The sequence below is a fragment of the Talaromyces proteolyticus genome, assembly GCF_021365285.1.
Source record: "Talaromyces proteolyticus strain PMI_201 chromosome Unknown BGW36scaffold_4, whole genome shotgun sequence".
Lineage (NCBI taxonomy): Eukaryota > Fungi > Ascomycota > Eurotiomycetes > Eurotiales > Trichocomaceae > Talaromyces > Talaromyces proteolyticus.
The window spans coordinates 2,804,475-2,830,890 of NW_025764280.1; the positions used below are offsets into that span (position 1 = coordinate 2,804,475).

General features: G+C 48.4%; 8 protein-coding genes across 8 annotated transcripts; 3 read left to right on the forward strand and 5 right to left on the reverse strand.

The window, feature by feature from the left end:
* Window positions 1-630: 630 nt before the first annotated feature.
* On the forward strand, window positions 631-2,475 carry BGW36DRAFT_396014 (amino acid/polyamine transporter I; the record flags this gene model as incomplete). Its single annotated transcript, XM_046218114.1, has 7 exons — window positions 631-693; window positions 752-822; window positions 875-988; window positions 1,054-1,517; window positions 1,569-1,592; window positions 1,649-1,974; window positions 2,038-2,475. The coding sequence occupies 7 exons, from the start codon at window positions 631-633 to the stop codon at window positions 2,473-2,475; spliced, it is 1,500 nt and encodes a 499-aa protein (XP_046074795.1).
* Window positions 2,476-3,109: 634 nt separating this feature from the next.
* BGW36DRAFT_292428 (uncharacterized protein) lies at window positions 3,110-6,597 on the reverse strand (the record flags this gene model as incomplete). The annotated part of the gene is made up of 2 exons (XM_046210912.1): window positions 3,110-3,998; window positions 4,184-6,597. 2 exons carry the CDS (start codon window positions 6,595-6,597, stop codon window positions 3,110-3,112), a joined length of 3,303 nt encoding a protein of 1,100 aa, XP_046074796.1.
* Window positions 6,598-12,401: 5,804 nt separating this feature from the next.
* BGW36DRAFT_425887 (fungal-specific transcription factor domain-containing protein) lies at window positions 12,402-14,869 on the reverse strand (the record flags this gene model as incomplete). The annotated part of the gene is made up of 6 exons (XM_046220179.1): window positions 12,402-12,807; window positions 12,878-13,075; window positions 13,136-13,321; window positions 13,377-14,158; window positions 14,216-14,666; window positions 14,718-14,869. 6 exons carry the CDS (start codon window positions 14,867-14,869, stop codon window positions 12,402-12,404), a joined length of 2,175 nt encoding a protein of 724 aa, XP_046074797.1.
* A 384-nt stretch (window positions 14,870-15,253) lies between these two features.
* On the forward strand, window positions 15,254-17,014 carry BGW36DRAFT_293171 (L-ornithine-N5-monooxygenase; the record flags this gene model as incomplete). The annotated part of the gene is made up of 3 exons (XM_046210973.1): window positions 15,254-15,938; window positions 15,974-16,663; window positions 16,725-17,014. The coding sequence occupies 3 exons, from the start codon at window positions 15,254-15,256 to the stop codon at window positions 17,012-17,014; spliced, it is 1,665 nt and encodes a 554-aa protein (XP_046074798.1).
* Window positions 17,015-17,242: 228 nt separating this feature from the next.
* Window positions 17,243-18,124, reverse strand: BGW36DRAFT_448016 (ClpP/crotonase-like domain-containing protein; the record flags this gene model as incomplete). Its single annotated transcript, XM_046221741.1, has 2 exons — window positions 17,937-18,124; window positions 17,243-17,870 (listed from the first exon to the last, which is right to left on the reverse strand). Exons 1-2 carry the CDS (start codon window positions 18,116-18,118, stop codon window positions 17,243-17,245), a joined length of 810 nt encoding a protein of 269 aa, XP_046074799.1. The 5' UTR covers window positions 18,119-18,124.
* A 356-nt stretch (window positions 18,125-18,480) lies between these two features.
* On the reverse strand, window positions 18,481-20,489 carry BGW36DRAFT_425890 (uncharacterized protein; the record flags this gene model as incomplete). The annotated part of the gene is made up of 7 exons (XM_046220180.1): window positions 18,481-18,699; window positions 18,759-18,907; window positions 18,980-19,101; window positions 19,164-19,258; window positions 19,313-19,735; window positions 19,795-20,063; window positions 20,114-20,489. The coding sequence occupies 7 exons, from the start codon at window positions 20,487-20,489 to the stop codon at window positions 18,481-18,483; spliced, it is 1,653 nt and encodes a 550-aa protein (XP_046074800.1).
* Window positions 20,490-20,839: 350 nt separating this feature from the next.
* Window positions 20,840-22,598, forward strand: BGW36DRAFT_425891 (aldehyde dehydrogenase; the record flags this gene model as incomplete). Its single annotated transcript, XM_046220181.1, has 7 exons — window positions 20,840-21,290; window positions 21,355-21,427; window positions 21,475-21,690; window positions 21,738-21,798; window positions 21,854-21,886; window positions 21,939-22,251; window positions 22,306-22,598. 7 exons carry the CDS (start codon window positions 20,840-20,842, stop codon window positions 22,596-22,598), a joined length of 1,440 nt encoding a protein of 479 aa, XP_046074801.1.
* A 1,015-nt stretch (window positions 22,599-23,613) lies between these two features.
* On the reverse strand, window positions 23,614-25,907 carry BGW36DRAFT_448022 (uncharacterized protein; the record flags this gene model as incomplete). The annotated part of the gene is made up of 6 exons (XM_046221742.1): window positions 23,614-24,009; window positions 24,077-24,392; window positions 24,458-24,581; window positions 24,649-24,814; window positions 24,867-25,570; window positions 25,637-25,907. The coding sequence occupies 6 exons, from the start codon at window positions 25,905-25,907 to the stop codon at window positions 23,692-23,694; spliced, it is 1,899 nt and encodes a 632-aa protein (XP_046074802.1). The 3' UTR covers window positions 23,614-23,691.
* Between the last annotated feature and the right edge of the window lie 509 nt (window positions 25,908-26,416).

Genomic DNA, 26,416 nt, shown 5'->3' on the forward strand with positions numbered 1-26,416 from the left:
ACGGCAGCCTAGTCCCTGATAAATTAACTAGGGTGTGCCTTGTGGCTTGAGCCATTCCTAATTCCAGATTCTGGCTGAATCGCTAGCATTGCTGATCCTGAAAAGCGGATGATGGAGCCGAGTATACTTAACCCCTGGCAATTAAACTCAACTTACATTCATCTTATCGATTCCACACTCAAAGGAATTCCTAGATCGTGCTATACCATACTAGTCTAGACTCATTCGCAAATCTATTTCACAAAGTAAGTCCGAATTCCGCTCCGTGAGTTGCCATCCATCAAATCCGATCTGAAGCCAGGAGCCACGCGACTAATCAAGAGAAGCCCCGACCTGCGTGAAGACCGGGTTTTCGGGACTTCCATGCATACATATTACGTAGTCTTGACTGAGAAACACTAGAAAAGCCGGAATTCCTCTCGATTTTCGAAACCCTTCTCGAAACGACTGACTATGTGACTGCGGGATGGTCTTTTTGCCATCCTCATTACACCTGCAATCTAAAATCGGTCTCAGATAATCTTCAATCACACATATCCAGCCATGGACTCATTAACAAGCACCCAGACGCTGGGGCCCAATGACATGCTGTTGGCTCCCGAGAAGCGATTGCGCCATGTTCCTTCAAGGATGGCAGGTACTGTCCGTGATAGAGACGACATGTTGAGGATTGGCCGGGAGCAGGAACTAAATGTAAGCACTGAGAGCATCTTGTATAAGCTGGTATAGAACCTTGACAAACAATTATTAGCGTAATTTTCGGTTTCTATCCGTGCTAGGATTCACGGCAGTTTTAATGTGTACTTGGGAGGCAGTTCTCATGTATGTTTGTCCCTACCGTATGTACATGTCCAGTAACTAATCCAGTTTAAAGCGGGAGTTCATATGGCTTGACTGATGGTGGAGCTGGTGGAATGATTTACACCTATATCGGCGGAGTATTAGGGTTTTCTGCGGTTGTGTTGTCGATGGCGGAGATGGCATCCATGTAAATCCTTATTAACCGTTTCAACTCCCACAACGGCTTTTCAATGCTGATACATTGACCTACAGAGCACCCACCTCTGGTGGTCAATATCACTGGGTGTCTGAATTTGCGCCACGGAAATGTCAGAAATTTCTCAGCTACATCACTGGCTGGGTGTGCGTCCTTGGCTGGCATACAGGAATAGCTCTGTGCAGCTATACTGTTGCTAATATGCTGACTGGTCTCTTGACAATCAACTATCCGGAGACATACGATCCCAAGCCATGGCACGGAACGGTCTTAGTGATTGCAGTTGCATCTACAGCATTTGTTTTTAACACATTTTTAGCGCAGAAACTGCCCATAATCGAGGGCATGATTTTGATTATACACGTCTTTGGCTTTTTCGCCGTTCTCATTCCTTTGTGGGTTCTGGCACCGAGAAAGACGCCGTCTCAGGTCTTTCTGTCGGTAGAGGACCGGGGAGGATGGGGAGATAATGGCCTTTCTTGTCTTGTGGGATTAGTTGCACCTGTATATGCGTTAATTGGTAAGTAAATCACTGAAGTGAAAGTTTCATGACTTAACTAACCAGCTACAGGGCCCGATTCTGCTGTTCATATGGGTAAACTTCATCACTAACTGTTCCTCAATCCAGATATGCTAAATCATTCAAAATAGCCGAGGAAATCCGCGACGCATCATGGACCCTCCCTCTAGGAATGGTCTGGACTCTCATTATCAATGGCGTAACCGGGCTGGTGATGATCATCACTTACGCGTTTTGCGTTGGTGACATTGATGAGGTGCTAGCCAGTTCCACGGGATTCCCGTTTATTCAGGTGTTTCTTAATGCCACTGGCTCCGTGCAAGCAACCACCGGCTTGACGATTTTGATGATGCTCCTACAATTCTGTGCAACAATAAGCAATGTGGCTACTAGTTCTCGACAGCTCTTTGCATTTGCGCGCGATGATGGATTTCCTTATTCAAAGTTTCTCTCGCATGTGAGTTAGCCCATAGTTTTGGGGGAAAAATTCATCTCCATCAGAAATGCTTACGATGAACAGGTAAATCGACACTTCATGGTTCCATTAAATGCGTTATGCATAGGACTTATCATCGTGTGTCTATTGTCACTGGTGAATATCGGCTCATCAGTGGCATTCAACGCTATCATGTCTCTCGGGACCGCGTCCCTCCTCTCATCATATATAATATCGACATTCTGCCTGAGACTAAAGCGATGGCGCGGAGAACCTATTCCTCCAGCCCGCTGGAGTCTTGGACCCAGATGGGCACCCATTATTGAGACAGTCGCCCTTATCTTTCTCTCTCTAGTGTGGGTATTGTGCTTTTTCCCGGTCAGCAAGGATGTCACGGCGGGTACGATGAATTGGAGTGTTGCTATTTTTGGAGGTGTCATTATTGTTGCGCTTGTATATTATTATTTCTCTGCCAGGCATGTCTATCTGGGCCCTGTATCGCGTATCAGGACGATGGTTTGATTGGTGGATGGCTTACGTTTTTATTTCATTCATCTAAAAGTATGATAGTTATCTCCTACATATGTTTTTACTAGCTTGTATTTATTATTGTCACTTTATTACAAAATCCTAGGTCAAAAAGCTTGATTTTAATTTGAAATAGGTACCGGAATAGCACCTGTAGTGATAGGTCAAACGATTGAGGAATCATGACCATTCCTAGCTAGTTTAAGCAGATAGGAACTTCAAATATTGCGTTGCATAAGACTCAGACGTTATGTTACTAAATAAAAACAAACGAAAATTATAGTGAGCGACTCGGTCGGGGGTATACTATGTCCTATGCTAGCCCAATCAAATACCCAGCTCCATGCAATGCAAATTCGTCTCGCTCGTTATCATCAATCTCATGCCTTGCGATTTGAAAATACATGGGTGAATCACAGATATAAAAATTACACATAGCCTGGTGATAAGAAATCCAAAGTCAGACGCTTGAAACGCATAGACTGAATGATAAAAATGATAAAAATGAAATAAATGCTAAAATCAGACGTAGTGTTGCCGGAATAACGGGTGGTATTCTGTCTGTGTATGGAGGGGCTGGCAGTCGTTTCCGATGTAATGAAAAAGTGGATGTTCGCATTGATACAAATTAAACAGACACCGGACTCTTCCGGCCTGAAGTTCTAGACAAAGCACGAGGTTCCTCCACGCCGTTGCTGACGGCGCTCTTAACAATCGGTGATTTCCGTCCCAATTCTTCTCTGCGAGCAAGTACAGACGGTGAATCGGAGTACAACACCGTTCCAGGGGAATAGACACAAGCGTTGACTCTCTCTTTATCGTCGGCAAGGTCCTCATGTGCAGCTTCTCGGTATATGCGAGGGAAGACTCGAAGGAGGACAAAGCGGGTATTATCACTTGAGGGACAACCGGAGGTATCTCTTCCACATGTATATTCGTCCCAGTCGTCATTCGAGACCCCATCAGACTCCGGTGCAGGCATAGTAGCGAGCACAAGCTCACGCTCAACACGTGCATGACGCCAGGTTTCAGCAGCCAATTTGACGATTCGTCGGATGCCGATGAGCAAAGCGTCGAGTTGTTTTGGGTCTGCGAAGTGCTTGATGTGGTCCACTATTTCGTCTACGATGACGGCGGCTACCACATTTATCGACTGTTTGGCATCAGATGTGGTGTATGCTGCTTTCAGGGTTTGCTGTCTCCAGAAAGCTTCCCGACGAACGGACTTGCGACGAATGTCCATGGACAAGACTTGGAAGAAGGTATCGGCTTTGTCGTAACGGCGTCCAAGGGTGAATAAGAAAGGTTGGAAAACGCGGTAAGTTAATGTCTTCGAGACAACATGCTGGATATAAGCTGCTCGCAGTTCGCGCGACGCAAGTGTATTGTCTAGAAAAGAAGGCATTTCGGGAGGAATTTTCTCCAAAATGTCTTTGGGTGGGTCGATAGGAAGATAGGAGAAGTGGTCTTTGGATAACTCCACGATAAGCTTGCGGAGCTGGCCAAAGGAATCCATACTGTTAAAATCTAGATTAGAAAGATATCCATATCAAACGGTCAAAATTGTGTGCAAAGCACTTTAAAGAGCGTGAATCGTGTCGGTCATAACGGCATCAGATAACATAGGAAACATAATTTAAGGATCGAACGATAGGAAATCGAACAGGGCTACTCCCAGAAGCCTACAGATGTCAGCACTTACAAGAATTGATCGCCCTTGGACGTCTTCAGATCTGTGGCCTCACCCAGGCTCTGCAATGTCTTCCTCAGCTTTTCGCGGTCACTCTCCATATTGTCAATTGTTCGGCGCATTTCGTCAACAGCAGACTGTAGCTGTTTCTCGCGAGCTACATCATCGCGTTCTAGAGAGTCCTTTTCTCTTTCAAGACTCATCAATTCATCCGTCTTCTCGGTGAGCAGTTTCTCAAGATCGAATTTTTTGGCATCCCACGCCTTTTGCTTCTCTTCGAGTTCATTTATGAGGGAATGGTAACGATCTTCTGCCTCTTTCGATGCGGCTTCATGGGTGCTGCGTAACCCATCCAGTTCCGTCGAATGTGTGTCGCGTAAAGTATCGAGTTCTGCGGAATGGGAGTCTGTAAGCTGTTCCTTGTCTGCGGCATGCTGCTCGTGGGTTTCCTGGATTTCTCGGTGCTTATCTTCCAGCTCCGACTGTTTACTGGTGAGCTCTTCAATTGTCGAGTTCAACTCAGCTTTTGTCGATTCCAATTCTATCTGGTTCGCTTCGAGTTTGATTTTCGTCGAGGCTAACTCGTCCTGCGCCTCCTTTAACTCTGTAAGTTTGGATTCGAGTTCTGCTTTTGTCGACTCAAGCTCGTTCTCCTTGGCTTCAAGTGTCTCCTTTTTTGCGGAAAGGGCGTTGCGCGATTCCTGCAAGTCACTTTGTGCAGAGTCAAGCTCGGTCTTCAAAGCTTCCTGTGCTTCTTCTATTTGTTTTTTCTCTTCCTCCCAGGCAGACTTGAGAGCTTCTTTTTCATCCAAAAGCTCCTTTTCACGCTCATTGTATCGATCGTTAGCAGTATTCTCGTCTTCTGCGCGAATCTCTTCGAACAAATTCGTAAGCTCTTCTCTCTGGGAAGACAATTCAGTCCGTTCATGCTCCTTCGCTTCTTCCAGAGCTCTTTCATGAGCCAGCTGAAGCTCTTCGATTCGATTCTGCAAACTTTGGATTTCGCCTTCAGCCTCTATCTTCAATTTCTGGAGCCCATCGTTTTCTTTCCTCGAAACATCAAGACACTCTTCCAGGTCTTTGACTTTCTCTTGCTGATTCCCGAGCTCCAGTCGAAGTTCACTGATGACATTCTTGAGTTTAGTATACTCCTCTGCAGTCTCCATAGCGGCCTTTTTCATCTGATTTTGGAGTGCTTCGATATAGAAGTCCTTGTGCATAATGGCTTGCTCATGCTGAGATTGGAGTTGTCGTGTCTCTGCCTCCCTGGCTTGGAGTTTCCCTTGAGTGTCTTTGAAACTGTCCAGTAGCCGTGTTATATCTGGCATGACTTTCTCAATACGGCCCATCAGATGATGATGCTCGTGGCTGTTCTCGTTCGTCTGGCCATTGGTCTGGCCGTTTGCCTTTTCGGATCGGTGGTTATGGCTGTGGCTGCTACCCCCGGATAATGTGCGATCCATTCGGCCATTATAGAAACCAGCATTGCTAATCCCGCTTTGACGTCTGGCGTAAGCGTATGAGGGCGGAATAGGACCTTGGTCAATAACGGGGGAGTGGTAAGCTGTAGCAAAGCTTGCCGAAGAGGTAGCAATACTTCCAGGGTGCATCGGAGGAGGGAAAGGGTGAGGATGAGGGTGGGGACCATTCATAACCATTGGTGGAGGGTGAGGAGGGCCATTCATCGCCATCATATGAGGGCCATACGGATGCATATGAGGAGTCGAGTGTCTAAATGTCGGTGACGCATGGTAGACTAGAGGCGAACCATGTCGTGATAGAGGATGCTCTGGCCCCGGTGAATGTATGGATCGGGGTTCACTAGGCACAGGTGATGGCAACGGCATGGGTGCTGGAGGATGAGCTGTCTTGTTTGAATACTTTGATAGTCTCTCATCGGCCAGATCAGCTTCGGGCTCCTCGGGAAAATGCTCAGGCTCCACGGGATCCTCTTGCAGTACATCATCTTCCGTCTCTGCCGCCGGCTCTTTGGCCACTTCAGCTTTTATTTCTGCTGGCTCGTCAATTGACCTTGGCTCTGGATCCGCTCCTGCAGTCTCCACTGGCAACTCATCGCCATCTTCCTCAAACGTGTTGGTGGCATCAGCTGTCGCTTCGTCGACATGCTGTTCAACATCTGCAGGCTCTTCTAGGACCTCTTCTTTAGCCTTTTCTGTCTCATCAGTTGCTTCATGTTGCGCTTGGGCATCCTCTAGCACCTTCTCCAGCTCGTCGAGAATCTTCTCGGTCTCTTCGAATTCATCTTGCTCCCAGTCGACATAATCAGACTCTTCGTCTGCAGCTCGGGAAGCCCGGTCTGCTACTGAACGTGGCAGTTCTTCAGAAGGCGAAGGATCCGTATCATCAACTTCTCCCACCTCCTGAGGCTTCTCATCTTCGGCGTCGGCTTCAGTTGTGATAACCATAGCTGAGTCTTTAGGGGATGGTGGCTGGTCTTCTTCAAGATGGATATCAGCAGTCTCACCCGATTGCTCAACCGATTCTGGGAGGACAGAGAATGTATCGGTCTCGGTGAGAGTGGGTTCCTTTTGTGGATCTAGTGAAGGTGATGTGAATTGTGGTGATCCATGGCTCTCGGGATCCGCGGCATTCGAAGAAGCCTTTTGGGTCTTCTTCTTCGCCTTGTTTTTCTTGCCCATGGCGCGTTGACGTCGAACGGCTTGGTTGGAACGACGAGTGGTAGACGGGGGAGTAGAGAGAGAGAGGGAGGTTGAGCTTTTTCCTAACGTGTTCCCAATCGTGAGATATCAGCTTGTCCCCTGGGACGAATGCTTTCTTATAAAGTATGAGTCAAAACGATAGAGGGGCGATTGAAGTTAGCTAGCGGGGATTCATGTGCAGACGTGGAATATTGATAGGGAGCCACCGGTATATACGTCGACTTCAATGCTAGGTATTGTGCAAGCGCGTGGTTGACACTGATAGTCTCTAAATAAGGTAGGGCGCGCGTCAGGAGTGCAAGGCGATTTAACCCACAAATAAATATATGATTCAATTCCACTGGTCGACTAATGGAAACTTGTGCAAATGAATATGATACACGACAAAGTAATTTGTTCGAAGGGCAGGATTCAACAAGCAGGTAGACGAATCAGGAAATAGGCGACGTCAAGTCTCAGGTGCTCTTCATGTGGAATAGGGGAAAACAAGATATGCAAGAGGAAGGGCTACAGCAAGAGCAACGAAAAAGAATTAAAGGGGGATCGAGACAGCAAATCAATTGGACTCAAAAAATGTGTCTTGATGCTAGAGGCAAGTGGAAAATGCACACAGTTCGTCGAGTCCCACCACGATAAAATCGCAGCCCAAAAGAGGCTGGCGTGTCAGCAAGCTTGTCTGTTGCCCAGTGTGAAGCAGACTAACTATGCACCCACGTCAGTAGATAACGGTTTCAGAGGCGAGTAGTTGGAGCTAATCGGGGTTGGGAGTAGAAGGAACTGCTATGCAGAAGCGAAGGGTACCAATAAGTGAGGCATCACGGAATGAATTGGGTATCAATTGGTTGTTTATGCAGTGCTGGGCAGCAGCCGCGGCCCCCATATGGGCCACATGGGCCACATATCGGGAAAATTAAAAAAGAACAGAAAGGGAATAATAAACATGGATATAGAAAGCAAGAAGATCTGGTGCATCCACAAACAGATCAAATGTCATTCAGTCAATGCCAACCCACCGGGTCCAGTTTTACGGCTAGACAGCTCGTCCATGACCCAAACAGTTGACATTGACACTCGTCGAGAGCCAGTGTTAGACGGCGACGACATGAAGTGTTGCGAGGCTGCGGATTCGCTGCTTGGCGCAGACAACGCAGCAAGATGACCCACCGACGCACTGTCGGTCGAATTCACAATCGACCAAATACACTTGTAGCAATAGTAGCTAGCTTGATTCGACACGAGAGATCTTCAAGGCCCAAAGTTGGCGTTATATTGCCACCCTACAGGAATAGTAGCGATGAAGACTTTCAAGGTCTGGAAGCGAGGAGGCAGCTGGATTCAATAATCATCATTGAATAACATCGCCATCTGACTTGCGAGACGACACGTGACGGAACGCACGGAGAATCATGTGACCGCATCTGGACCATCTTAGTTAATCGGCTATTTGAATATAGACTTCTTTTCCATAATCCACAGGCAAATGGAATCGGTCTAAGATGATACAGGAAGTGGAAATGATAACCAACGTCGCTGCATGATTTTTCGTCTTCATTATCGCATTCAGGGATTCAGGCAAGAGCTTTTAAGGCCGAACCCTTTTTGGCCTGGTGGAAAGAAGGTTGACATATGCTTTGCGTGTTCCTTCCCGGTCAAGGAATCCTGTGGAAATTAAAACACCGCGCATCGCGGATGTTGAAACAAAGATGGACGGATCTGTTGAAATGCGAACTATCACCTGTGACATTTCTTGAATTCCTTGAAATTGGTCACCTACCGGCCGGATTTCCTATGCCAGATCTTGGCTTTCCTGTTCCGTTTTAGTGCTTAGAACCTCGTTGCTTTTGCTCACTGAGTAGATCTGAGCATGTTTCTGAGTATCTTGATCTGATCAGTGAGCATTATATAATCACTCTGATTGGCTCACTAAACAAGTCTGATCCACTCATTGATGCTTAGCTGACCGCTTTGAGTTACTCACTGAGCATGAAGCCTGACGAGTATTCCAATAAAACGCAACATGCTAGTTGTATCTATGAACATCCCTTCCTTGTAGATTGCCTTTATAGCCCCATCAAAAAGCACTGGTATCAATAATTTGCCACTGTGTTTTGGATACTTTCTGCTATTTATTGCGTTACAATGAAGCCTACTGGATGATTACCTGATTAATTAGACTATATGCTCCTGGGAATATTTGTCTACTGGCTTTATGATGGGCGTCTTGGAGAAATATTAGTCTTAGGACATCTATATGAGTCTACTCTAAAACAGAATAGCTTGCACTGAGTAATCGTTCGTTAGAGTAAAATTGTTCAAAGTGTGAGGATAAAGTTTATTTTTCTTGTTTTTGAGTGTTTGCATCAGAATCCTTAACTGGAAATCACTATCTCTTTTGGGCTAAGCATTTCGGTTCAAGAAGATTGCTTCTAGGAATCTGGAGGCCTTTATTCTATTCTGCTACGCTGTAAGCTATCTTTGACTTATTTGCTTTAATCATCTAGGTTTCTAGGAACTCGAATTATCCATTGTCTCTAAAGTGTGCCAAAAAAATAAAATGATAAATATGATATAAAGTTGAGGTTTTCTACTTTTAAAGTTATATATTAGACCCACTACTCTGATTAGAAATATGATTAAGTTAGAAATCATATTCAGGTATTATACTGTGTTCTCTCTTAGATCTTTTGAGAAGCGTTAACTAATCTTTATTCAGAATTTTAATTATTATGGCTGAATCCATCAGGGTGAACATCTTTAATGTAGATGCTGTGAAAGTAGCACATGGTAGCGATATTGGTCTTTTGATATGTCTAGAAATAGTTGAGCATAAATGTAAAGCCATAAAATGCCTTTGTGACTAGTTATCTTGTGTTGTAAGTATTCTAGAGAGCTTTGTGGTAATATTTGACAAACCAGGGTCCTGTAAACTCAGCCTTAACGCTTAGCATTAACTTCGAGCAGCGGTTTGGAGCAATCAAAATGCCTGTGCAAGATACTAGGAGGTATTTGAGGAGAGAAGAAAGCATCTGTTTAATGACTCTTTGCACTACTTAGATTGGAATGGTTTTCATGATCTGGAGAGTATTAAATCCCGAATTTTGGGCGAACGGCTATGAGTCTTGGGAAGTACTATGAATATGTTGTGGATATTTTTGTGGGGTATGTTTAACTTTGAATTCTATCTTTGTATGGGTGGACTGACTGAGAATGTACACCAGAATTCATGCTTTGCCCAAGTCGGGGGCTATCTCTGATCTAGATTGGATTCCTTTGATAGCTAAAGAAAACGACTTGCTATCAGCGATGATTAAAACAAATGAATGGTAACACGCACATCAAATCAAGGAAAGGGTAATTGAATGGATTGCTTGCGAGATGAGAGGGCACGGTACGGGAATCAATCTCCAGTGATAAATATTTGATGAAGTATTGTCTGAATTTTATGAATTGTGATGGGGATAAAGAACCAGCTCTCCGAACGAAGATCAGCTTCTATAGAATGTGTCAAAAGTCATGCCAGAAGAGGCTGAATTAATCATATATGATGGCGCCATATATGGGGGTTAGATTCCTATTGTTCCTTACGAAGAGAACGAGATAATTGAGATTTTGGATCTTTGTTATTATTGTTTGTTCTTCTTGGTTTCCGTACTAAATCGGTGACGATTGATTTTGTGTAGCGACTTGCTACCCGCCTAACTTCCAACTATGGTGGAAGGCCTGAAAGTCCTGACATGGCATCCTTTTAACATTTAAATCCCTCTTATTTCGATCATCATCTTATTATATAGCAGAGCCCTTTATGGATGCTGTTAATATGTAAAATCTCTCTTTAGATTAATACCCAGGTCCACGCAGTTCAAATTTAAGCAGAGTCTATTATGGTCTGTTGTTTTTATCAATACTCGCGGTATAATTATATCTGTATCTGAATTGCTTGTGTCTTTTAAACATGCCAGTCATGAAATCTTTTATAGATCTAGGACTGTCTTTTATTGATGATTGGCCAGTGGTAATGCCTTAGTCTTGTTTCAGGAAAGTGGTTCAAGTAATTATGGATGTGGCGGGTATCCCAGTATAGCCATAAATAAGATACGCGAAGCCACATTTCCCATAAGATTGAAGCTGTAGTTGTAAGTGTAAAACCTGTATCTTTTTGTCATAAACTGATCCAGTAACAATCTCTTTCTGAGAAGATCTTGTATAGTATTATTTTGTTATATTATATATAAAATTTTTAAATGGCTGTCTATCTTGGCACAATTATTCGCTTTTTGTTGATAAGTTGCCAATCTGGTACTATTAGATCTGGTATTTGTTTGAAATAATACCTGTAAACGTGGATCTTAGGCATGATTAGAAATATATTGCCTCAGTTAAATATTAATGTAGGTGGACTGCAAATTTTGATCTAACACCTTTATTGGGCAGCCCTGAACTAATGTTTATTCTTCGGTTATTCTTGTTAGCTAACCTCAGTTTGGCAGACTATCTAACTGCCGTTGATCCTTGTTTTTTTGTCGTTATATACACCCTTTACGAAAGCTGTCACAAGATTTTTTCTCATATCTGGCCACTTTACCCCTCGGTAGAATATGTGATTCCTACTTCGCTCATGCAGTAATCAACGCACAACGCACAATAAAGCACCACGAAAGTATTACCATGATTGAAGTCCCACCTGGAGTTGTGGCTGGCTGGACTACTCCAAATTATGCATATCCGAATACACAGGGGCCCGCTTTACCAATCGTGGTGCTTCTATTGTACAGCTTGGCGGTTCTTGCAATCAGTCTCCGCATTTTTGGGAAGGTGAAAATATTCAAAAATGTCTGTATAGGAGATGTTTTTATTGGTCTTGCAATGGTTTGTGTTCCCTCGTTAGCCGACTGAACTGCCTGTTTCCTGACTTTCGCTCTAGATCCCAACTACTGGTGTCACTGTTGCGGTTCTGCTGAGTAAATGGAGATATCTACTTGACAGGCATTCGTGGGATTACCTCCCAATATTTTCCAGCCAACTAGTGTTCTGGCCACCCTCACTTTCGTTCTTTTCTGTTTGGCATCCACCCTTGTAAGGGTATCATTCCTTGCACTTTACCGACGTTTGATAAAGCATCGAGCTTCGCTACTTTATACGTGTGTCATCTACTTGACAATTTTTCTCGCGACTGGCCTAGCTATCGGATATATCTTCGGCCTAGTATTTCGATGCAGGTTCGTTCACGCCATGTAACTGTAACTCCCAGTTTCGCTACATCCATTGTACTAACTGAGAATCAAATAGCCCAGCCGGGGCTTCTTTTGATTTTAACCCCCCGTTGTTCCGTTCCCCTTATCCTTTCCATTGCGGAAATCGCGAAAAGATCCTTTTCACTGGCAGTCTGATCACTGCTATTTTTGGATATTTGGGTGACGTTGCTTCCTGCACCGATTGCTTGGAAAATCGATCTCCCCTTTAAAGCACGCATCGGCGTTTTGGGCATGTTTCTTCTGGGTCTGCTTATTTGCATTTGTGGAGCACTGAAAACTAGATATATTTACCTACCACTACGGCGGAATACAACCCAGCATCTCATTCAAAGCCGAGTCCAACCACCACCTCAGCGTCGGCCCCTCGCTACCAGCAACAGGGAAGTCAAATTGGCACTGAGATAGTAGTTCGTCCGCGTGGATTATTTGCGCCGTATTCGAGGATACGTGCGCATTACTGTTCATGAGGCTGAGGATGTCCCGCGGAGCCGAGGGGCCCCAGGATACGAGCTGTACCTCGAGAGCGAGGCTTGTGCTGTCCTGAAAGATGTTCTCGAGAACGGTGTACCGATCGGCAACTTGGCCGCTTGCGATTGCTAGATCCAAGGCCCAGCAGACCTGCAGGAAGATGTGCGGACGGTAGACGAAGATGTCGCGCCAGATTCCTGGGGATGGGGAACCGATTTCGGGGCGCTCGAGGAGTCTGCGAAAGCAACGCGTTGCGCTGTTAGTTGACTTGGCATCCTCTGCTTTTGTCTAGCAGTTGTACCTACAGTGAGTCCTCCGTTGCTCGAACAAGGGCCTGTATACTCTCTGCCAGAAATCTTGCCGCTTGATGAGTCGCCTGGAGATTGTTCATCAGACAGATGTAGTACTGCAGTGTATCCTCGTAGACCTGGAGCCGCAGGTCTTCACTTGAGAATACAAAGTCTAGCGAGTTGAGTAGGAATGGCAAAGCAATGTACACAGTTCTGCATGCGTCGCTACTCAGCAGTGTGCTCGAGGCAAAACCAACGGAGGACTCAACTTACAGAGTAAGCGGCAGCTGATGGGCCCATTCAGATTGCACCATCTCTCGGATCAGATAATTGACTGAGCAAACAGCCATGTTGATCCCGTTAAATATGCCCGAAAGTTGGCTGATGTCCTCGCTTGTTAATGGCTGGCGTTGAACAATAAGTTGAATCTGGCGGTAGTAGAGCACATTTGTGGCGGCGCTTCTCAGACTGTTAGCCGAAACATTTCCCTTATAATCCTGGCCACCGAACATACTGGAATTGGAGGAGAATCAAGCAGCTATACAGATTTGTCGGCTGAGTCAACGGCTGAATGGCGATGTCCTCAAACAGCAACAGACCGTCCTTTGTATCCCCAAGCCAATCGCACAGTTTACTGCCAACGCTTAGTAGAACCTGAGATTCTCTAGCATGCGGTCCAATATTCAGCGCACTCTTGTCTTTCTCATCCACATCACTGTCCGTGACGTGCACCAACAGCTCCGTTAGAATTAGACTCAGCTTAACCTGAGCACGCAGCATATGGACAAATCTCCTTTTATCCAGTGGGCTGTGAACGCGTGAAAACCAGATTTCATCTTGAAAGTCTGACTCGCAGGGGGGCTCGATGGTAAGGTCTAGCATTGGTGGTGCAACAAGAATTCCGCGGCGTAGCCCCAATGCCAGTGAACGGTCACGGATGATGATCGACCACCATAGGCGCCTTTTTACATTGTTGTTTGTTTCTTCGTCATTTCTTGATATTCCGGCGCGGTGGGCCTGGATGGAGACGGCATTGTTGATAGCAATCGCGAGCCATTCGCTTGCTTGGTACGGACGAGCACCCGTGGTATGGCGGCTGAGGAGGAGACAGCCCTGGGCCAGGTACAGGGGATCGGTCTCTGCTTCGAGTTCGTATATGAGCTGGCGTACAGTCAATTGGTATGATATGCCGCGATTGAGGAGGTAGAAACGGACCTTCGCACGCAGATGGAATGTGGCTTGTGCGAGTTCTCGGCTGGCGTAGCCGAGTTTGTGTATCAATGGCAGCGGGATGTACTAGGTATGCTTGTTTAGGCTGGATATGCAATAATGATCTAAGAGGGCGTTACGTACAGCAAGGCTGCAGAACAAGACTGCTTGAAACACAAACAACGAAGTATAGGGAGTAGAAGGTGAACCCAAGCTAGAGCTTTTGTACGCTGGCCAGAACTCGGCTTCGTTGAGGAGGGGGATATGACAATGAACGAAGCGAAAGTAACAATAGACTAAATGATCAAGGAGCTCCTGCGTTGGGAGTGATAAACAACCTTGGGCCCTCAGGTGTTCGACCTGGGATTTTGAGAGCCCCTCGACCCCAGGCCGTTCCAGAAAGGCATGGTCTTCATACGAGGTGCCAATTTGGTCTAGAAACTCACATTCGTCCAAATCCAGGAACTGAGTGATGAATCTAAGGCTGGGATCAATATGAGGAGACTGAGGGTGGACCTGCTTGGTGGTCTTGAGTGTACCAGCTCCTTGCTCAAGTACAGTATTACGACGGGGGCCTCCATTCGGCTCCTCATCCCTACTGGAAGTATTAGTATGAAATCTTTCAAAAATTTCTCACCACACGTACCGTGATCTCTTGGGATTGTGAAGTGAGCACTTCATCCCGTTCCAGACACAGCGCCTACAAGCGGAGCCTTCGTAGACGTAGTGGCACTTGACCTTGCGGCGCTGGCACGAGTTGCAGGCCACGGTAATACGAGCAATCTTTACAAGTTCCATAGCGAGGTTGTGGAAAGAAGCCGGAATAAGGCCAGTCCATGACGGTGGAAGGGAAATTTCCGTTCTTATGGATCCGCTGGAGGCCTCTTTCAGTATCAGAGGGGCTTTGGCATATGAGGTGGCGTTGTCGGGCTTCGGTTCTGCAGGGTGTTTCCCTTGGCGGTTATCGGTTAATACTTGATGGGCAATTTCCTATTTTGTCTTATTGCTTTTGTCTTGTACGACTCCCGCACTTGCAACCGGTGAGAGAGCCCGGGGTACGCATTAATTAGGTTGGGGAAGCCGGACTGCCGATAACCGCTTCATAACCCTCCTAGTGTATAATAACGCCAACATAGTTCCAGATAGAATGCTTGTTCAACACCTACAATGCCTTTCCTGATCATGGACCATTCATTGTCTGCGCTTGAAGCGAGGCCAGCAGCCGTCCTGGCTGGAATCCTATCCCATCTCCTCTTCTTCAAGAGAGGCGAGCGCCAACTCCACCCAGAGCGCTACCTGATGGCATTCTTCCTTGCGTTTGTGGCCTCGATCTTGACTCTGCAGTATACTGCGGATTTTCCTCTGCGTGTCGCGTTCCAGACCACGGCAACATTTGCCGGTCTCTACCTGACGGGCCTGTACTCGAGCCTGATCCTCTACCGACTGCTGTTCAACCAATTGAACAAATTCCCCGGCCCCTTCTGGGCGCGTCTATCCTCGCTCTACATTGCGCTCCGGGTCCGAAAGAACAAAGACTTCCACATGTACTTGCTGCGCATGCATCAAAAGCACGGTCGCATTGTCCGCATTGGGCCCAATGATCTGTCCATCATCGATGCGGATTGTGTGCAGGTGGTCTCGTCAGCGCAGTCCAAGTGCACGCGATCAATCTTCTATGACCAGCATCTGCCCATCACGTCTCTCCATGTGACTCGTGATGCGAGAGAGCATGCACAGCGACGGCGTGTGTGGAGCAGGGCATTCAGTGAATCCGCGCTGCGTGGATACGAGAGCCGTGTCCAGAAATATAACGACCTCTTACTAAACCACGTCCGAAACTCGAACAGTAAGCGCCTGGCCCTCCAATGTACCCCCACATAAGCTTACCATTTTATTCTGTAGGCACTCCGATGGACATGACAAGATGGTTCAATATTTACAGCTTTGACGTTATGGGCGATCTCGGCTTCGGGCAGTCCTTTGGCATGCTCGAAGCCGGCGAGATGCACTGGGCTGTCGCAACCCTCCAGGATGCGCTCACCATCGTCGGCTTCAACTTCCCAACCTGGGTGATACGCCTCTTGCACGCACTCTTCTCGGGCAATGAAGCCGTCAGGAAGTTCCAGGGGTTTTTCATAAGCCAGCTCGAACACCGGATGCAGCTTCAAGGCAAACTCGATAATTTGGACGTCTCGCACTACCTGATTGACCACTTCCTCAAGTCAGACCCAATGGTGCAGAAGAAACTTGTGCCAATGTTACAGGGCGATACAAGGCTGATCATTATTGCGGGCAGCGATACTACGGCCATCACTCTAACACATCTGTTCTACTATCTGACGACGGTTCCAGGTTTGCAAGAGCGTGTTCGTCAGGAGATCAATGAGTATCGTCAACTGGATGGCTCATTCTCGAACCGTGACCTGCAGTCTGCACCGCTACTAAATGCTTGCATCAACGAGACCCTCCGACTCCATCCAGCGGTGGCGTCAGGAGTGCCCAGGAAGACCCCCAAGACTGGCGTCCACATTCGGGATATTTATATCCCCGCAGATACAGTCATTCAAATGCCCTGGTTTTCCATGGGTCGAGGTATGCTCTGGACGCAGACCCCGCAAATTTGGGAGAAAATGTGCTCACCCTGGCTATCTAGATCCTGAATACTTCCCCGATCCAGAAAGATTCATCCCGGAGCGCTTCACCAATCGACCGGACCTTATTACGCACAAAGACGCCTGGGGGCCATTCAGTGTCGGCCCGTACAATTGCATTGGCAAGAACTTGGCCTATATGGAAATTCGCGGCCTGACTGCGCGGCTGCTGACTGAGTTCAACGTGTCCCTCGCACCAGGCGAAGACGGACAGAAACTGATTAATGAGTCGAAGGATCACTTTACGCTGGGACTGCAGCCCTTCAATCTCAGTTTCAAGAAGAGACAGTAGCAAGCTCACCTCGACTAAGATGGCAGCGCTGAGAAAATATGGAAAGGAAATAGTTCGAGTCAATCCGGGCCTGGGCCTGCTGTTGAATGCTCGAGATCGGTAGTGCTGTTACATAGCAATGCAATGTCTGTCTAGCAATATCTAGGTCACCCTAACACTACTTATTGACCCGGTAGTTCTGGGAGACATCCATTCCACATTTTCTGGAGGAATAATTTAGCTTAGGAATCAAAGTCTCCCCTTCTTCCGCTGTGCAATAACCCCCTCGACACTCGCCACGACGGCCAGTGTCTCTTTCAGCGTCTGGGCCGCCAAATTCGGCACAAACTGCCCCCTCATCAACCTCTTATTCTCCAGCACACTCGCAATCTTCAATCGTGCAAACTCCCGATCCACAACCTCCAGCACCTGCCCCAGGATTCCCTGTTCGCCGCCGCCGCCGCCGTCTTCCCCTGTCTCAAAAACCGCATTCACAAACCCAGCCTGCACCAACTCCGCACCTGAGATCCGTTTCGATAGAAGGAGTGCTTCATTCGCCTTTGCAACCCCCAACCTCTGTATGAAAATTGCCGTCGACCCACCCTCGGCCGCTATGCCCAGGGTCGTGAATGGAGCGAGAAGGTAGGTATGCGGCGTCGCGTAGACAAAATCCGAGTACGCAACAAGGGCGGCGGAAAGCCCGACGACAGGCCCGTTGAGCACTGTGATGAGGATGTTTGGGTGGTTGTAAAAGGCCTCTGTGACGTCGGGGATGTGCGCGAGGCTGTTGGTGGCCGCATGGCGCGGATGGAGCTCCTCTGGAGCTGCATTGCCGGGGGTTGATTCTTTCGCCTTGGTCCATTTCAGGTCTATACCGCTGTTTCTCGTCGAAGACATTGTCAGTGACGAAGAACATGTCTCTTCCTCAGTGACGGCGGCTTACGCTGAGAAGAATCGCCCTGTCCCTGTTAGGACGGTGATATGAATATCCGGTCGTTTGGCTGCTTCGCGGAGATACGAGGCAAGCAGGTAGTATTGTTCTAAGGTGAGGGCGTTGAGTTTTTGAGGGTTGTTAAGCGTGATGATCGCCTTGTTTTGGCGGTACTCGAGAGTGAGTTCATCCATTGTGCGGATGTAGCTGGGCTTGAATTTTCACAGAGTACGCAGAGCCGGCTTATACACACTATACCCTCACTACCTGTATCGCAACTAAACCGTGTTCTCCGTAGGGCTGAGTAGCGGTAGCGGGCTTGTAGTGGGCCTGGCCCGATAACCGAAGCCCGAGGGATGGGATCGCACCCCATGGAGAGGCAATGTTGCAGTAACCCCAGTTCACAGTGATCTCTACATTTTCTACGCTTGTGCAGTTTGATCAAAATAAACATTTGCATTGTATGTACTGTGAATCGAACACTTCACCAGGCATCGCAAATTGTCGAGACGAGCTAGTAAATAGAGCAGCTTTCAGGAAAATTCACCAAACACCCCTACAGCCTCGACTCCTTATCAGTCTTTCCCTTCTCCCATCTCTGAATGTCCGGGTGCGCGCTTCCAAACAAGTCCCCTCTGATCAATTTCTTTGGGATCTTCATCGTTGAGGTCTTCTTCAACTCTGGAACAACGCGAAGCATTGTAGGCAACTTGTAGTTCGACAGCGAGGCGCGAAGATCCTGTCGCAGCTCGTGCAGCGTCAATGTATCCTTGGGCTAGAGAAGGATCGTCAGCATTTTCTCGCCTCGTTATGCCGAGGCACGGCACAACATACATTCTTCAGGACGACAGCGGCAGCAATACGCTGGCCAAATTCCTCATCTTCCACGCCGACAATGATCCCCTCTTCCACTTTCGGGTGCGAGTTCAGTTCCATCTCGATGTCTAGGGCGGAGATTTTGTAGCCGCCAGATTTGATGACTGCTGGTTTGGTTATACTTGGTTAGTCGTGTTTTATGTGTGGTTGGACGCGACAGAAAGAGTTCCAAAACCTACTGTCGATAGAGGCTCGTCCTTCAATGAAGTGAATATTCCCCTCGCGCCGGCCAATATCGCCCGTCTTGTAGAATCCGTCACTGTCAAAGGCTTGATATGTTGCCACGGGGTCGTTCATGTATCTTTTAACGACAGTCCATCAGCATCTAGGCCGCCAAACAGCCAGCGGGATGGAAATAATTACTTAGCAAAGAGCATCGGCCCACGGACGAGGATCTCGCCATGGTCTCCATCAGCCAACTTTGACTCGCTTGCGGGATTTTCAACCCCCACAGAACACTAAGATGGTCAGAGTGGACGAAGAAGAGAACAGGAAAATGAGTAATGCCTTACTGGAACGGGAGACAGACCAGGGGGGTTGATATACACATTCCCAAACTCCGACCCTCCATAGCGCTCCGAGATGGGCTTGCCCGACAGTTTCAGCCACTCTGTAAACGTCTGCCTGGAGAGTGCGGATGTGGAGGACGCAAAGTAGGAAATCTCCGATAATGCCTTGAGATATTGCTCTTTGTCTGGCCGCTGGGAGATGACCGCACCCCAGTGGCGAAGCAGGCGGACGTAAATGGTGGGCACAGCCGAGAAGGTCTTCAAATCGCCTGATCTAATCCTCTCCCACACAGTACCAGGGTCAAAGTTGCCCTGATCAAACTCGACGCATCCTCCGGCGACAAGAGTTGGAAGCGTGTTGAACAGGAGGCCCGTCGCATGGTGTACGGGAAGGAACTGGATTGTCCGCGTGTGGGGGCCCATTCCCTGCGATTGTACAACATTGTGTGAGCTGTAGAAGAGATTGTACCTGCGGACAGCCACACCCTTGGGGGGCCTGTTGATCCTGAGGTGAAGATGACAAGAGCTGGTTTGTTCTGATCGTAGACGCGACCGGACTGGAAGCGAATTGTTCGCATGTCAATCAGCGGTGACTTGAGGAGTGGAGTCGTCCCTAGTATCTTAAAGTCGAGCTCTTGCGCGAGATGCTGCTGAAGCTCCTTGGCCTTGGGAATATACGCAGAGCTCGTCAACATGCCATGGGCGGCCACGGTCCGGCTGTAGTGAAGGGCTTCGGGAACCGTGATGTGCGGGCCTGAGCAGTGAGTTAGATTGCCACAGTAATCGCTATAGAGGGCCACTTACTGAGCGGTACCGCGATGGCTCCGAGGGCGAGGACCGCAAAGAAGCCGATCGTGAACTCATAGCCCGCGCTCCAGAGCAGGATACTCACCTCGCGCTCTCTGCGGATGGCTTCGATGGTTTCGGGCTTGAGGGTTGCACGTAGCCGGTTCCGGCACACGACAATGTCAGAAACAAGCTGCTGGTAGGTCGCTGTGTATCCAGTCTTCCGGTCAACAATGGCGGGTCTGTCGTTGCTGGCCGCGATGGAGTGGAGCGTGTGGAAAAGGAGGTCATGAGGAAGGACTTCAGGCCCTTCATGGAAAGGGACAAAGTCCATACGGTCAAACGACCCAACTTCCACATCCTTGCCCGCGATCCTGACGGTCTTGGCTGCCATGTTTACGGCGTATAGGAGAAGAAGTTCATCCTCGCCCGCTCTCGCAAGAGCACACAACCTATAAAACATTCATGCTCGGTCCAAGGATTAATGCAGATCTCTAAATGCAGATTTCCAAATGGTTGCGTAACCGAGGGTTCCGGGGTTCTTTGCTCCATGTTCTACTAGGTAGGGTCTTGCCTTGGGTCCGCGCCGAGGAAAACGGCTGTCGGTAGTTTCAACAACACCTGCCAAATTCAGACTGTCCACATGGTAACGGTTACCTGTGGGTCGACATATACGGACTCCTGTCCAGTGCTTCCAAGGCTGGCTTCTTTAAATCAATTTGCCTGTACTTGATTTCCTCAAAGATGACTGCCCTTGAATTTACCCAGTTCTACAATGTCATCGACGGCCGGCTCGAAACGACTGTCGAAACAACGCACGGAATTAATCCGTCGACGCTGGAACCCAATCCGAAAGTTCCACTGGCCAGTGAAGTGGATGTCAATCGAGCCGTGGCAGCTGCACGAATGGCCTTTGACCTCTGGTCCGAGAAGCCTCTTGATGAACGCCGCCAGGCGCTCATTGCTTTCGCAGACTCTCTAGCAGAGAACAAGGGGGCTTTTGCAAGAATGCTAACAATCGAGCAAGGGAAGCCTCTCAACCAGGCCGAGGTCGAAGTGGATGCATCCGTGAAATGGCTGAAGCAGCAGGCGACCCTTTCCTTTCCAGAGGACGTCATTGTAGACACGGAGGAGCAAAGAGTAACCACCTCCTATACTCCGATCGGTATCGCGGCAGCAATTGTGCCGTGGAACTGTACGTCTGTTCCAATCTACTTTGGATTTCTGGTTCAAGTTGGGCTGAGCTAGCGTGGTATTAGTCCCTCTGATGCTTGCGTGTGGCAAGCTTGCCCCAGCGCTGTTAACGGGCAATGCCCTGATCTTAAAGCCATCGTAAGACATTTTAGCCATACTCGATGATCATTTGCTAATTTCTACAGACCGTTCACACCATACTGTGGCCTGAAACTGGCAGAGCTAGGCCAGCGACACTTCCCTCCAGGGGTGCTCCAGGCTCTCAGCGGCGATGACAGCCTCGGGCCAATACTCACGGAGCATCCGGATATCGACAAGATCAGCTTTACCGGGTCTACTGCTACTGGAAAGCGGGTCATGGAGTCTTGTTCGCGTACACTCAAGCGCTTAACTTTGGAGCTGTAAGTTGTCAGATGGGAGCAGGGGGATCAGGCCTGATCGAAAGCAGAGGGGGTAATGACCCAGCCATCGTGTGTGAGGATGTCAACCTCATGACCGTTGTTCCTCAAGTGTGTTTCTTTCCCTTCCAGGTGATGAAATCGAAACTGATGCATCTGATCCAAGATTGTGCAATATGTCTGGGCAAACTCAGGCCAGGTATAGTGTCTCTGAGCATAAATCTTCCAGCCACAGGCTAACCCAGTCAAAGCTATGTGTCGCAATCAAGAGAATTTACGTCCATAGCTCCATATATCCCCAGTTCCTTGACGCTTTCGTAAAGATGACCAAGTCTCTAGTGGTCGGCGATGGGTTCGGCGCAAGCCACCTGGGCCCTGTCCAGAACAAGGCTCAATACACTCGCGTGCAGAGCTTCCTCGACAATATTGGCAAAACCGACTGCACAGTCGTGGCGGGAGGCGATTTCACCAATGAAAACAGACCAGGACCAGGGTATTTCTTCACGCCCACTGTTGTCGACAACCCACCAGATGATTCCATGGTGGTGACCGAGGAGCCATTCGGTAAGGAAGAAACTTCCATCAGGTCACCATGCGCTGGTTTAACCTTCTTTTCAGGCCCTGTTATCCCCATTCTGCAATGGACTTCTGAAGACGAGGTCATTCGTCGAGCAAACAACTCGGATTATGGGCTCGGCGCCTCAGTATGGACAAAGGACACGGAGCGAGCGTCACGCATCTCAAAGAAATTAAAGGCGGGCACAGTCTGGATCAATTCTCACATGTTGCTGAACCCACTGGCACCATTCGGAGGGCACAAGAAATCCGGGCTGGGTGCCGAATGGGGAGTCGAAGGGCTCAAGTCGTACTGCAACACACAGACATTCTTCTGGACGAAGAAGCCTAACTAGTGCCCATTGATTATCTCAACAAAGGTCTCCTGATCCGGACTTCCAAGTTAGAGTTGCTTGACGCGAATATGGAAGAACTGAAGATTCTCAGCACAAAAGCGCGGAGCCACAAGGCCCGGCCAGCATGAACGCTTTTTATGATAGATGGCAGAAAAGATAATAGAAAGTCCATTTTATTACATGACTGTTACGCTATTCAGTCAACAGTCCAGCAAATTTGGTCTGTTCTGATGATCGCTGCATATCGATGAACTAGAAGTTTAATCCAAAGATTACTCATCGTTTTATTCTGACCTATAATAAAAAGGAATTCATCAAGTCTTACAAGAAACATTGCTCTTAAAATTGTCAAGGTATCAGTACAACGCGATGTCGAATAGGGTGGATATTATTTCAAATGATGGAGGGGAAGGCGAGGAGGTGAAAAGGACACAGCAAAACTTGCTGGACCTCCATGAAGTGTAGCTTATAATCATCGAAAATATTTTGATTATCGTCCTACCAATTCCGTGTTTAAGCATCAAAGAGAGAACCGTCAAGGCACTCGCTTTCACCTCCTGCGGAAGATGCCGAGGTACGAGACCTGTGCTGCTTTAAGTCGGGCCAGTGAGTGAAAGCTCTTGTTCCACTGATTGCACTCCCAAAAGCGCGCGGGGACTTTTCTTCAGGTACTCCCTTGCCACTAGACGGAGAGTCGGGACACGCGAACATAGTATGCCAACATCCAGCTCGACAGCTGCTAATATCCAAATTGGGCACGCAACCCAAGATTCGTCGTCATAAGTAGAAAAAAGTAGGCGGTTCGTTCTTTACTGAAGAAGAGAAAAATATTGTTGATTTTGAGCGCGGATTGCTTCCACGGAGCAAAATTCTATTTATCCTATCCGGGAGCTTTCCATTTACGAGAAATCTATCTCTTCCACCTTTCCAGCGCTAAATGCAAGTCCTGGTCAAGATGCTTTATACCACTGATGCAGCCTGATGCTGGAAGTAAAGACAGGGTTACTACGACGGTACCGATGATCGCAGTGTCAGATAGATTATCAATAACCCTAAAAAAATTTATCCGCCAGCCCTTTGCGAAAGCATTCCCTCACAGCTTCGGCTGCTCGAACTTCTTCCACATCGACCGAACATCCAAAATAACTGGGCGCATGAAGGTGTTATCGTTCAACTCGCTACCCTTGGACCAGTCCACGATCGCCTCGTAGGGTGTCTTGTCAACCGGGCAAAGCGTACTCTTTGTCTCCAGCGGAGTAAACGAAAATGCCTCTAAGATGGTATACAGGTGAGGCTCAAAGTCTGCAACGCTCTTCTCGAGAGAAGCCTTCAAACCCTGTAAGTCGCTCAGGCTAAGATACGAGCTTCCAGCAAAGGTCGATAGGCCCCTCGTAATGGTGTCGAATATATACTAGTGAGCGGAAATTGTTAGCCGTCCCGCTGCAGATTGGGCATACTCACTGATCGTGTGAACCTACCAAGTTTGCGAGTGCCTTTAAAGCAACCTGGGACTCAGGAGGCGCGCTCTCGAGAGCGGCGTAGAGACCGCGCATGTAGTGCAGGTCAGTATGAGCCATGGTCAGTTCAAGGACCTGGAAGCTGGTGTCTTTTCCTTCTTTTTCGTCTGCAAGGAAGCCGCCTGCAAGCAGTGCGACGCGTTGCTCGAGAACGTCTTCCTGCACCGCAGGGTCGTACCAGTTGGTATTTTTGCCTTGACCGACCCGTTGCTGATAAGCGGACGGATTCTTGACCCGGCGCAGGTAGGCCAGTGCAGGCAGTTGGTCTTCCTCTGCTCTGGACATGATTCAGATTAGCAACTAACTGCACGGAGATGGGGACATGTGTGGCCTTGCGCATACCTCGCCCAATTCTTTATAATCGCTCGTCCTAGCTGGAGTGAAATAACATAGCTGTCTCCTTCATAGGTCCTGCTGGCGGAGAGCAGCGCGTACGGGGCACCGAATCCCGCACTCTCGTGGTGTCCTATGCGCTGCTATCAGTTATGCATCCTTCTCGGTTCTGTCATGGAGTTGAATCTCTCTTTTCGTACCGTGCCCTCCACAAAGAAGGCGCGCAACTTCTACGTCCCTTGCCGCATGCTCGCTGGCGTAGACCTTTCCCCCAACAGTCATGATGTGTAGGTTATCCAGGCTGCTTCCAATTCCACTTTCAATGGCTGCAGTGATCTGACGACCGTTGAGGATGATGGTGACTTCCTATGCGACTCGTTATTATGTCACGTCCTTGACGTTTCTGCAGGCGACTTACCCTCGCAATCGCGCTAAACAGTCGATTCTTAACACTGGCGTATTGGATCACCGGGGACTCCTCCTGGCCAGGACCATTGGCGCCAAATTGGCGGCGGAAGGCTGTATAGTAAGCCGCGATATAGAGACACCGCATCGCATCAAAAGCGAGCTCGGATGACAGCAAGCCACGGATAATGATCATCGATGTGTACGAGTGGCTCTTGTTCCTCGGCGGGCTATACGTACCATCACGGCTCAGCGAGCTCGAGCCTGCAAACATATGCGAACGCGGAATCCGATGGCCGAAGAAGCGCATGACACCGTTGTCGATGCCCCGAATCGTCCCCAAAGTCTTGTCGCGCTGCTCATAGATCGTGATCCCTGGCAGGACATCGTGCGTCTTTAGATCGCGCACCTGAACAAAGAAGAGATGGTTACCAAACTCCTTGTCCTTGACAATCAACCTGGCCACGACGATGGCGTGGGTCGCCCAAGCGCCCAGAGCCCCGATCCATATCTTGCTGCTTGTGACAGTGGGCGACTCCAGGATGAATTCATCCGTCTCTGGATCAAAGGTCGCACGGGTTTCGATGCCACCGAGATTGCTGCCATGGCCGACTTCGGTCTGTGCGTAGCAGCCCAGGATCTCGAAGCGCTCGGCCTTGGGGACCCAGTAGGCTTTCTGCTCGGGGCTCATTTGGGCTTGTAGATTCTTGATGAAGACTTCGAGGTAATAATCCTGTTAGCGTAAGAGCCGCCGCGATAATGGTAACCACGGTGACAACCCACTGCGAAATTGGGGCGCGCTAGGCATATCTCCCAGGATCCGGTTACTCGTGAGGAAGTGCTCTTGGCTCCAGCCTTTGCGAAAATAAAGCTCGACGAGGGCCTGCGCCTGCTGCACACGGACTGCCCAGTTATCACGGCGGGACAGCCCCGCAAGGTTAACCTTGACGCTGAGGACTGGGTGGTGCTCAAGCTCCTTGAGCACTTCTATCCGACGCTGCAAGTTCTCCTCGCCCCAGATGTACTGGGCTAGAGGGGTGGTGCTAGGTTCCATTGCTGGCTTGTTCATGGTGGGATTGCTTTCAGTAATGGTGCGTGTGATGTGTGCGATGTAGGTAGGTTTGCATCCCGCTACCCGGGATCGAGCAATTCTCAGAACAGGCTTCGTTTTTATATGTTCTCGCAAATTTCCTTGCGTGCCTCTGATCCGGCGAACCGAGGGCCCCGGCATAGCCATCCGGACGAGCATTCGGCGATTTTGACTTCCTACTCACACCACTTTGCCGCGCATGACACGAAGAGCAATGCCTAGTCATATGATACATTGTAAGATAATTGTTGCAAGTATTCTTGTCCAGGGCGTCTTGTCAGTCATGGTTGGGATTCATGGCGCCGATTGGCTAAGTAGCAGCCCAGGGGTGATAGCTTCGATTTCTCGAGTCCAATGGCTTCTATTTGCATTTTTCTCCATTGCTATTTTACTTGTGAGCTTACATGGATGATGTGCGTACTGGTCATACCTAGCGCGTCATCCGAGTACGAGGATATCTACAAGTAGTCCAT